The sequence below is a fragment of the Myxine glutinosa genome, chromosome 11 (genome assembly GCF_964187855.1).
Source record: "Myxine glutinosa chromosome 11, kmMyxGlut1.1, whole genome shotgun sequence".
Classification (NCBI taxonomy): domain Eukaryota; kingdom Metazoa; phylum Chordata; class Myxini; order Myxiniformes; family Myxinidae; genus Myxine; species Myxine glutinosa.
In genome coordinates, this window is record NC_136271.1 from 13,156,577 (window position 1) to 13,168,707 (window position 12,131).

The 12,131-nt window shown below is 51.3% G+C and overlaps 1 protein-coding gene and 1 long non-coding RNA gene across 4 annotated transcripts in view; one reads left to right on the forward strand and one right to left on the reverse strand.

Annotated features, from left to right (window-relative positions):
* Positions 1–1,507, reverse strand: part of LOC137436414 (cytochrome P450 1A1) — a 29,514-nt gene extending 28,007 nt beyond the window's left edge. Inside the window, exons 1-2 of one of the 2 annotated variants that reach the window (XM_068130176.2) lie at positions 1,260–1,362; positions 1,057–1,113 (exon numbers count right to left, since the gene is read on the reverse strand). Coding sequence is in view for 1 of the 2 variants with exons in the window: in XM_068130175.2 (XP_067986276.2) it covers positions 1,260–1,474 (215 nt within the window). In the remaining variant the exon portion in view is untranslated. Of the gene's footprint in view, positions 1–1,056; positions 1,114–1,259 lie in introns of both variants that reach the window. The other variant, XM_068130175.2, reaches the window with a different exon arrangement.
* Positions 1,508–1,515: 8 nt separating this feature from the next.
* LOC144894229 (uncharacterized) overlaps positions 1,516–12,131 on the forward strand; it is a 49,454-nt gene continuing 38,838 nt past the window's right edge. The window contains exon 1 of one of the 2 annotated variants that reach the window (XR_013624898.1): positions 1,516–1,610. This is a non-coding gene — a long non-coding RNA (uncharacterized LOC144894229). Of the gene's footprint in view, positions 1,611–11,943; positions 11,986–12,131 lie in introns of those variants that run through there. The other variant, XR_013624897.1, reaches the window with a different exon arrangement.

The following is a 12,131-nucleotide window of genomic DNA, read 5'->3' on the forward strand; positions in this document are numbered from 1 at the left end:
ATAAAGCCCCATGGTACACGCGCTAATTAAAGCCCCATGGTACACGCGGTAATTAAAGCCCCATGGTACACGCACTAATTAAAGCCCCATGGTACACGCGCTAATTAAAGCCCCATGGTACACGCGCTAATTAAAGCCCCATGGTACACGCGCTAATTAAAGCCCCATGGTACACGCGCTAATTAAAGCCCCATGGTACACGCGCTAATTAAAGCCCCATGGTACACGTGCTAATTAAAGCCCCATGGTACACGCGCTAATTAAAGCCCCATGGTACACGCGCTAATTAAAGCCCCATGGTACACGCGCTAATTAAAGCCCCATGGTACACGCACTAATTAAAGCCCCATGGTACACGCGGTAGTTAAAGCCCCATGGTACACGCGCTAAAGTCCCATGGTACACGCGCTAATTAAAGCCCCATGGTACACGCAGTAATTAAAGCCCCATGGTACACGCACTAATTAAAGTCCCATGGTACACGCGCTAATTAAAGCCCCATGGTACACGCAGTAATTAAAGCCCCATGGTACACGCAGTAATTAAAGTCCCATGGTACACGCGCTAATTAAAGCCCCATGGTACACGCAGTAATTAAAGCCCCATGGTGCACGCACTAATTAAAGCTCCATGGTACACGCGCTAATTAGAGCTCCATGGTACACGCACTAATTAAAGCTCCATGGTACACGCACCAATTAAGGCCCCATGGTACACGCGGTAATTAAAGCTCCATGGTACACGCACCAATTAAAGCTCCATGGTACACGCACCAATTAAAGCTCCAGGGTACACGCACTAACTAAAGCTCCATAGTACACGCACCAATTAAAGCTCCATGGTACACGCGATAATTAAAGCTCCAGGGTACACGCACTAACTAAAGCTCCATGGTACACGCACCAATTAAAGCCCCATGGTACACGCACATATTAAAGCTCCAGGGTACACGCACTAACTAAAGCTCCATGGTACACGCACTAACTAAAGCTCCAGGGTACACGCACTAACTAAAGCTCCATGGTACACACACGTTACAGTCATTGCTTAAATTACCTTCAAACGAAAAACGACGTCGATTGTCGTGGCATCATCGGGGATTTCAGTGTCTACCTGTTGATATTCACGTTAATCAATGAAGCCTCAGATCGCATGTAAAGGATGCGTGCAATGATTTAGGGGATTGCAGTTATTTAAACAGAAAAACATGTCCACAACAATCAATCACACTTATTAAGCATTCGCCATTGCACTCTTACCGCCAAAAACGAAGAGGAAAGCGTCGCCGAGCTCGAACTTCTGACACTTCTGTTTCCAACTTTGCAAAATCCGATCCACAATCGCTTCTGCAAATTGCCGTTCTGCGCGAGCCGGGCTTTCCCGCCTTTATAGCACTGAGCTCCCGCCCCAGGGCCCGGCGGCCAATCGGGGCGCTTCCCTGCTCCGCACGAACCCGGCCCGTGGGGTGCCTCATTTCGCTGAACCCGTGACCTGGGTCATTCCGTGAGCCGTGTCTACACGCGACGCGTGCACCTGCACGCCACGCCCCCACTCCATCCGGTGGTCGCCCTTTCACAACCGGTGCATGTTGCGATCGCTGGACAATGGCGGTACCCGCACCTCTTTATAACCAACTGTTTGTTTCCCATATGCATCAACGTTCCTTCACGAGTTCACTCTGTGTCATTAACTTTGTATTCACACGTGAACAACGCAAATCAAATGTTGGGGTTTCGTTTGCAACCTGTGGATGCTGTTTACAGCCTGTGGATGCTGTTTGAAGCTTGCGGATGCTGTTTGAAGCTTGCGGATGCTGTTTGAAGCTTGCGGATGCTGTTTGCAGCCTGCGGATGCTGTTTGAAGCTTGCGGATGCTCTTTGAAGCTTGCCGATGCTGTTTGCAGCCTGCTGATGCTGGTTGTAGCCTGTGGATGCTGTTTGAAGCTTGTGCATGGTGTTTGCAGCCTACGGATGCTGTTTGCAGCCTACTGATGATGTTTGTAGCCTGTGGATGCTGTTTGAAGCTTGCGGATGCTGTTTGAAGCTTGCGGATGCTGTTTGAAGCTTGCGGATGCTGTTTGAAGCTTGCGGATGCTGTTTGAAGCTTGCGGATGCTGTTTGAAGCTTGCGGATGCTGTTTGCAGCCTGCTGATGCTGGTTGTAGCCTGTGGATGCTGTTTGAAGCTTGTGGATGCTGTTTGTAGCTTGCGGATGCTGTTTGAAGCTTGCGGATGCTGTTTGCAGCCTGCTGATGCTGGTTGTAGCCTGTGGATGCTGTTTGAAGCTTGTGGATGCTGTTTGTAGCCTGTGAATGCTGTTTCCAGCCTGTGGATGCTGTTTGTAGCCTGTGGATGCTGTTTGTAGCCTGTGGATGCTGTTTGAAGCTTGCGGATGCTGTTTGAAGCTTGTGGATGCTGTTTGCAGCCTGCAGATGCTGTTTGTAGCTTGTGGATGCTGTTTGAAGCTTGCGGATGCTGTTTGCAGCCTGCTGATGCTGGTTGTAGCCTGTGGATGCTGTTTGAAGCTTGTGGATGCTGTTTGTAGCCTGTGAATGCTGTTTCCAGCCTGTGGATGCTGTTTGTAGCCTGTGGATGCTGTTTGTAGCCTGTGGATGCTGTTTGTAGCCTGTGGATGCTGTTTGAAGCTTGCGGATGCTGTTTGTAGCTTGCGGATGCTGTTTGAAGCTTGCGGATGCTGTTTGCAGCCTGCTGATGCTGGTTGTAGCCTGTGGATGCTGTTTGAAGCTTGTGGATGGTGTTTGCAAACTCCGGATGGTGTTTGCAGCCTACGGATGCTGTTTGTAGCATGTCGATGCTGTTTGAAGCTTGCGGATGCTGTTTGAAGCTTGCAGATGCTGTTTGAAGCTTGCGGATGCTGTTTGAAGCTTGCGGATGCTGTTTGCAGCTTGCGGATGTTGTTTGAAGCTTGCGGATGCTGTTTGAAGCCTGCAGATGCTGTTTGCAGCCTATGGATGCTGTTTGTAGCCTGTGGATGCTGTTTGAAGCTTGCGGATTATGTTTTCAGTCTGCGGATGCTGTTTGCTGCCTGTGGATGCTATTTGCAGCCTGCTAATGCTGTTTGCAGCCTGTTGATGCTGTTTGCAGCCTGTTGATGCTGTTTGCAGCCTGCTGATGCTGTTTGTAGCCTGTGGATGCTGTTTGAAGCTTGTGGATGCTGTTTGAAGCTTGCGGATGCTGTTTGCTGCCTGTGGATGCTATGTGCAGCCTGCTGATGCTGTTTGTAGCCTGTGGATGCTGTTTGCAGCCTGTGGATGCTACTTGCAGCCTGCTGATGCTGTTTGCAGCCTGTGGACGCTGTTTGAAGCTTGCGGATGCTGTTTGCTGTCTGTGGATGCTATTTGCAGCCTGCTGATGCTGTTTGTAGTCTGTGGATGCTGTTTGAAGCTTGCGGATGCTGTTTGCAGCCTGCGGATGCTGTTTTCAGCCTGTGGATGCTATATGCAACCTGCTGATGCTGTTTGCATCAGTGCCCCCCGCCGCCCTCCCCTCCCCCCGCCCCTCCCCCCATTACCAGTAAGCAAGTACTCATTTTGCGGACCTCGGAAGGATGACCGGCTGAGTCATCCCACCTGGTGGTATTTAACGGCACGACAGGTAACTAAACTGAAGACCCAAAGATCTTTTTTTAATCTTTTTTTTTCTGTACAAGATCGAGGCTTGTGAAAGAGCTAACATTAATCACACAAAAAGACAAACGGACACATAAAATACAAAATAAGGGGAGCGGTAGACAAGATGGGGAGAGAGGAGGAAGGACACAAACACAACATTTAAGAGCAAGGACATCGGGAAATGTGTGGGATGGAGTGGGCTTGGGGGGAGGTGGGAGAGGTATAAAACATATGGACACTGCAAGGTTGTTAAGTTGCAAATTTCATCCCACGAGCTTCACCTCCTCTGGGCGACATCGACACATTGTTCTTTGGGTTGAAAATGATTTCGATTTCAAACTGTTATTTTGAGTTTATGTCGGACTACACTTAGTACAAATAAGGCGATGATGAGGACATATAGGTAACCCTTCCTATCGTCGTCGGCAGAGCAGAAGCTGTCTCATGGTGAGGATTGCTCTAGGTGGTTTGCATTAGCCTTCTCTAGGATACAATACATACATCAAATGTACTCCACAATCAAACTCAAACACAGGAGGAAGACGTTTAGCCTATCAGTCCGGTCACCTGTAACCAAACTTTACAAACATCTGTCTACTTTACAAACAAGTTATGTAATAACGAAAGGTTCAAATCCAAATACATACGTACGTATTTACAGGAAAAAGGAGCATCCACCAAAACAGTACATAGATCTACCCAGATAATCTAGTACGGTAATAAACATGCGGGAGCATATCCTGTCTCAGGCGACGTTTCACCAACTTCCAGGTGGGCTACCTCAAGGCAAAAAGACCCGAAGCCCCAGCAGTGTCTGTGTAGTGGCATCATTTTGCCTTTCATTTTATAACATGTAACTACTGTTACGGATTCGGCCCTTCCGTGGGTGTGGTTGTCATCCACTTATAACCTTGCTGGTGATGTAGTATTATTCTTATCGGGGTTGGAAAGGAAACGGCGGTTATTATGGTTTAAAGGAAATGGTTATTGTGGTGAAAAGGTTAAAAAGCGCTCCTGGTAAAATGTGGCCGGAAATCGGATCGGGAGCCGGAAGACGGAGGGAGCGAGGAGGAAGAGGCGTGGAGAGAAAAAAAAGACGATCTTGGTTGAAGCTCCGTACCGAGCGGTCGAGCGTACAGTGCGAGTGAACTTTGAGTCCTTGAAAGGAAGTTCGTATGATAGGTGATATCGCCGGAGTGCTGTGGAGCCTGCGTAGTCGGGTATCTGCATTGAGGTTCCGGAGTCTCCTTGCCTCGAAGCCCGGCTCGAGTGAAAGCTGTCCGCCATTTCGCCGCGCACGCTGCCTTCAGTAAAAAAGGTTTTTGTCACGTCGGCCGGGCATTATTCCCCGGTGGGTTGCCGGGGACGGCTGCGCCAGAAAGTGGCTTTTGGGGGATTATAAGGAGACTCGCTGATTGAACCGCAAATGAGTACGTCGGAGCGCGTCTTTGGGAGGTTTTCCATTCCACTGCTATTTTGCTGGGTGTTGGACCACGTGACCTCTGGGTTGCTTCGATCGTCCATGCCTCAATTGTTTTGAACGGACATTGATCCAACGATCGCTGGAGCGAATCGACTTCGCCTTGGAGGGGTGCAGGGACATTGGGGGAGTGCCGTGAGTTTGGGTTAAAGGACTAGATAAGGTGGTACCATCTTAAGATAGTGATTGTAGGGTGAATTGCTATTATTATTTGTGTCGTGATTCCGGTGTGATTTATAATATATTATTGTTTGTTCATAACCCTTGGTGTGGTTTCATTATTGATTTGATTGTTTCCTTTGATGGTTTCATTGAGGGTTTCATTATTGATTGATTTCAACCAAGGATAACATATCTTTCTGCCGGGGACCCTCTCGGGGTTCGGAGGTTTACCGAGACCAGGGGATAGGGGAGGACCCCATAACACTACACTTGACCTCTGCGTTATCGGGGCATTTCCTGTACCGGGTGAGCCGGAAGTACGTGTGGGTCAGACGGGTCCGATTTGAATAAAGAGAATTGACCCGGAATTCGAACGGCTCGGACGTCTTTTCTTCCACGCTGAATTGGTGACCCCGACGTGATCCAAATTGGCGAACAAGGTGTTACGAGCGCGCAGCCAGTCACCGGAAATGACCAAGCGGCCATGTTCTGCTGCCGCCATTCTGGCCTCATGACCCACAGCTGTCGCTTGTACAAGTGGAAGCGCAATTTGACACCAGGAACATTACGACTGAGTGGACGCGAATGAAATACATCGTTGGCTCATGTCACCAGAGTATGCGACGGATGTGAGAGATATCTCACTGCACCGCCAACGTTTGAAGACTGCGCTCATAAAGTGTACCTACGACTCCCTTACGACTTACGAGTGTACTTACTGCCAATTGCAACAACTTCTTATAGCTGAGGATTTAGGAGATTAAAGACCCACACAACAACTGTGCCATATGCAGCAGCTTCTCGGGTGCCACCTTCGACCAGTCACTCCTTCTGAGTTGTTCTGGCAACGTTTACCGCCACACATCCGCATGGTACTTGCAGCTAACGCAGAGCTGGCACAAACCGCCGATGCGTGTGAAACCTCCACCACAACATGTCGCACAGCTACAATTTGAAATGGCGGACCTTAAGAAGCTCTTCCTGGACCTTCATGTTGTGCAACACCTGTCGTGCCGTCTTCGTGTACTCCTTGTGGGAATAGAGGGAAATGCCGGATCCTGAACTACCATTCTTCACTTTCCGTAAACGCTCCAGATTGGTGTTGGTACCACGTGCCCTTTGGTGATGATGCTCGTCAGTGCATCAGCGCACCATGCTCGTACAGGCCGCAGGGAAACGACGAGGCAACAAGCCAGTCGCCTATCTTCCTCGTGGATCACACTAGCGGACTTCATTTTCCTGTGGATACGGGGGCGGAAGTGAGCATTTTGAGACTGTCGGCCGCTGAATGGAAAAATTGAAAGGAATATTCCTTAAATGGCGCTGACAGTGCTATTGGTACTGTTGGAGAACATTTCGTCCATCTTGATCGCCCGCCAGGGGTTTGAATATATAACGTGGGATCATCAGACCATCGTCCAGGAGTTGTTCTTCACTGCTATACATGGTATCCAAAAAGACATCTGGAAATTGGCATCTTTGTGGGGATTTCAGGTCCTTTAACAACACGACTGTTCCAGACCGTTTCTCCATTCTGCACATTCAGGATTTTACCGCAACACTCCATGGCGCTACAATTTTCTGCAAGGTCGACCTCATTTGTGCGTACCACCAAATTCCGAAAGACATCCCAAATTCCCGTGATTCCAGATGATATCCCAAAGACAGCAGTCACCACACCTTTCGGCCTGTTTGAAGCCCTTCGGATGCCGTTTGGCCTACGCAATGCCTCACAAACATCTCAACGTTTTATCCATCAGGTGCTCTGAGGATTACACTTCCACTACGTGTATATAGGTGATAGTCTAATCGCCAGCTCAACCGCACAAGAACATCAGAAATACTTTCATCTCTTCACCCATTTTCAGGACTTTGGCATCGTCATAAATTCCACAAAGTGCATATTCCGGCGTGTGAAGTTGAATTTCCTCGGTCAATGTGTTATCCGCTCAGACATCTGTCCATTCGAGGAGAAGGTGCAGATTATTTGGGATTTCTGGTTACCTTCATCTCAACACAAAACTGTGAGTTTTTGGGCCTCATCAAGTTTTTGGGCCTAAACAGGTTTTTGGGCCTTTAGACCTATCGGCATGTGAACAGCGCCATATTGGTACACCATGTAACGTCCATTGGCTGCAGGCCAACTGCCATATTGCTAAACCGCAAAATACATTATGGAAGTATATTGGTTGTTCGCCATGACAGTACCATGCATGTTTGGTGGTGGAAAAATGTTTCCCAACTTTTTTTGTGGAAATGTTCACCAAAGGAAAGACCCCACAAAAGGAAGGAAAGATGTCATCATCAAAGGGCAACAGGGGGCGGAAGTGCATACATGACAAGCGCGATGTGCGGGCATTAATTCTGACTGTGAGGTGAAACAGGAGAGAAATAGGTGAGGGCGAGACTACCGGACGTAAGCTGTAACACGTGCCCTTTTGTGGTTTGTTTTCAACGTATCCAATCACGTGACTGTCGTCGCGAAGGGCGTGCACTAACCGGAAGTTAGGTAGTTCCGCGGGCGGCTATACAATCATTTCGTATTATTTTTCATAAAACTTCATATTGTTAGAAAGAGAATTACTTCTAGTTTGTCGGAAAGTTAAAATTTTAAAGATCAGACAAGAATTAAGCGAGTTATGATCAAATAACCTACACCGTTTCCATAATTTCCGGCTGTAACACGTGCCCTTTTGTGGTTTGTTTTCAACGTATCCAATCACGTGACTGTTGTCGCGAAGGGTGCACTAACCGGAAGTTAGGTAGTTCCGCGGGCACCTATGGTGGACAAACTGTGTGCGGAGCTCCATGTGGGTTGTGAGCATCCTTTATCATCGAAAATGGTCAGAAATGAACTTCACAGGGGGGGATACCATACCCCTGTTGCTACGCACAAACTGTTCATAACACCTGGCGATGCATGTTTGTGGGTCCAGTGCTGCAAGGAGCAATGGACTGTCAAGCAGTGGAGCAATGTGATATGGTCTGATGAGTTGCCCTGCACCATGTTCTCCCTGATGCTACGTATGCCATAGTGGTGACACAGCCCAGGAATTTCTGCAGCCCCAAGTGCCTGGTTCCAACAGTAAAATGTTCTGGTGGTTCCATAATGGTGTGGCGCGCATTTTCCTGGCATGACCTGGGTCTACTCATTTCATTGGAAGGCAGGGTTGATGCAACACCCCATTTCATCATCCTGAGCGACCATCTTAATCCCATGATGTGGCATTTCTTCCTTGCTGGGATGGGTGTCTTTCGGGACGACATTTCTCCAGTCCACAGGGCACTTGTCGTCACTGAGTGGTTTGAGGAGCACGAGGACGAAGTAACCATCTTCCATGGCCCTCCCAATCGCCGGACCTCAATCCCGTACAGAATTTGTGGGACTGTGGAGAGACTCCTAAGACAGCGGTTTCCACCTCCATTAAACCGACGTGAATTGGAGAACTTCATTGTGGATTCATGCAGAACAGCTCCTGGTGACTCCATGCCACGTCTGGGTGGCATGGGTGAACGGGGTTTGGCAGCCACTCGCTTTTTTCAGCCGGCAGCTCCGGCCGAACGAGCTCAAATACAGCACGTTTGACCGGGAGCTCCTCGGTCTACACCTGGCCGTCCGCCATTTCCGCCACCTCCTGGAGGGCCGACCTTTCACGGCGTTCGTCGACCACAAGCCGTTGGTTTACGCCATGGCCAAGGTCACGGAGCCGTGGTCGGCCCGCCAACAGCGCCACCTCTCCGCCGTGTCGGAGTTTACCATGGACATCCGGCACGTCGCCGGCAAAAACAACGCCGTGGCCGACTGTCTTTCCCGGGCCAGCGCGAACGCGGTCCACCTGGGCGTGGACTTTGCGCTTATGTCGGCGGACCAAACCACCGACACCACGGTGCAAGCCCTCCGGGCGGCGGACACGGGCCTCCGCCTGGCCGACATCCCCTTCGCGGACACTGTCCTGCTCTGCGACGTCTCCCAAGGCCAGCCTCGCCCCATCGTGCCCGTCACCTGACAACGCCGCATCTTCGCCTCCCTCCACGGCCTTTCCCACCCGGGCCGGAAAGCTTCCCAGAAGCTGGTGTCGGCGTGATTCGTCTGGCACGGCCTTCGTCGGGACGTCTGCGATTGGACCAGCACCTGCACGGCCTGCCAACGGGCCAAGGTCCACCGACACACCCAGGCCCCGCTAGCACCTTTCACCGTGCCCGAACGACGTTTCGACCATGTCAACGTGGATCTGGTGGGCCCCCTCCCCCCGTCACGGGGGTTCACACACCTGCTCACCATGGTGGACAGGACCACCAGGTGGCCGGAGGCCGTTCCCCTCGTCTCCACCACCACCGCCGATGTGGCGCAGGCTTTCATCGCCACCTGGGTCGCCCGCTTCGGCGCACCGGCGGACATCTCGTCAGACCGCGGACCACAGTTCACCTCCGAGCTGTGGGGCGCGGTCGCCCGCAACCTGGGGGTCAAGCTCCACCGTACTACGGCCTACCACCCCCAAGCAAACGGGTTGTGCGAGCGATTCCACCGCTCCATGAAGGCCGCGCTCATGGCCGGCCTTCAAGACGGCGGTTGGGCCGACCGGCTGCCGTGGGTCCTTTTGGGCCTCCGCACGGCCCCCAAGGAGGACCTCCAGGCATCCACCGCCGAGCTTGTCTATGGCCAGGTGCTACGCGTCCCGGGCGAATTCGTGCCCGACGCTACCAGTCCCTGGTCCGCAGCTCACCAGCGCTCGGACCTCCAGGAGGCCGCCCGACGGTTTGCCCCCGTGCCAACATCCCACCACGGTGACCCCCAGTCCTACGTCCCCCCAGCACTTCGCACAGCGGAGTATGTTTTTGTGCGTCACCCCGTCCACCGTGCCCCCCACTCGACCGCCCACCACCACACCGGACCCCCTCCCATGACCCACCAGGGGTCGCTTCGGCCGGGTCATCAGGACCCCCCTCAAATTGACCCTGCCGGTGCAAGTCGATTCTGGGGGGACGTGTGTAGCGGCTACCGCTGGGTTTTCACAATCACCTTGCACCTATCAAGGACGCGGAGCGATCACCATGCCGGGCTCGTCCAGGACGCCCGGGCAGGCCCGCGCTCAACTTGCCAGGCCTCGGTCGGGACGCCCGGGCAGGCTCGCCCTCAACTTGCCAGGCCGCAGCCAGGACGCTGGGCCACGCCCCCTCTCGCCTTTCCTGGGCAAACGCTCCGGGATAATATGTATATATATTGCTGCCCGATAAACGGGCTTTTCAGAGTGCCTGAGTGTTTGGTTTGATTAAAGCAACTCGGATGAATTCCAGCTTTTTGTCGCGTCCATTCTTCCGATCGACGTGGGAGCCCCAGCTCCTTCAACCTCTCCTTTATGTGCATGTGCGGTCACAACAAATTCAGAAACAAAGTACTGTAAAATGACAGACATGTCCTCTTATTCCGATTCGTGTTCAAAATACAGCTTTCGATTTAAATAGGCTGTTCCTGGATCATAAACTGACGATCATAAACTGATAAAAACGGACAGACAGACAGACAGGATTCAATTGCTTAACCCCGCTTTTAGCTTCACGTGCTTTTGGTAAAAATGGTCGGCAGGCCAAGGTTTGTGGTCCTGGTTTTCCTGAACCTTCTGGCTAAAGGCTGACGTTCGACTTGAGGTCCAGATATTTGTAACTTTTAACCCACCTAGTCTTTGTGTGACAGACGTCATGGTGTCGTTTATGTCCACCAACAAATGCCAGCAAACAGGACACCCATCAAAGGTAGTGTACCCTCCATGATACCAATCGATGACAGCGAAGCACCGATCCGACGGTTTATCGTGGGTCTGGAATCAAAGCCAAACTAGGGAACTCAAAGGTAAACGTGCTACCTACCTGTGCACTCTCCTGTGGGATGTGTATGGCTGCACAAGCCTTATAAAGGGGGTTTGTGTGGTAGGTTTGTGTAAACGCTACACTACCAACTGTAACACTACATTAACCTTGCGTCTACAGCCCCAAATGCATTGTGGGACATCTTGGAACTCAGCCTGAGAGTCAGGAAACCACGATCCACCCAGTGACCGACTGTGCACTTGCTCTGGAGGATCAACGGTAAATCTGCTAGAGCGATACGTCCCAGCAATGGACACGGAGTGCTCGTGGCAGCTACGGTCTGACCTGCTCTTCGTGCTCAAGGTGGAACAACAGCAAATTGATGTGGACAAAATTAGGTCAGGATTTTAAATACTTTAACAACAAGATGGTCCCATCGGTTCAGCAAGGTTTATCGCCCCTTACCCCACCCCCTAGCCCCCAGGAAGGGGAGGGGGGTCAGCGTGACATTTCGGGCATGGTCGGGGTCACAGGGGGAAACTGGGTTGAAAGCTCTTCCAGAAAGAATGTGGCGCCCGGGGATGTCAGGCTCGGGGCCAGGGCGTTGCGTGCGAGGCACTGATGGAGATAGGAGGGCAAAGGTGTACGGGGCCGCCTGTAAGCCGGGGTGCAGCGTCACGCAATGCGAGGCGGCTTACGGAGCTCGCTTCGCACGCACAGCGCGCGATTGGGACATGCCGTGTGGCTTGGGCGGGGAATGCGTGTGGTCGAGGGCGGGGCATGTGCCTGTCAAACAGAAGGGGCGGAGCTTTTCAAAACAGAGCACATCGACGATGATTTGCTTGTGATACGTTTTATAACAACGTCAAAAGTGTGCAGCATCACGGAGTATACACAATGGTTGCCAGGTTTTTGTTTCATTATCTTGTTATTTATATGAAAGTATAATATAACCGTGCTGTTTTAGTTTTAAAGTCGTGCCTTTGTCCGTCTTTGTCTTTTTGCCCGTTCAATCTCTTGACAGTCGAACTGTCCCTTGATCGTCGTACGTAAT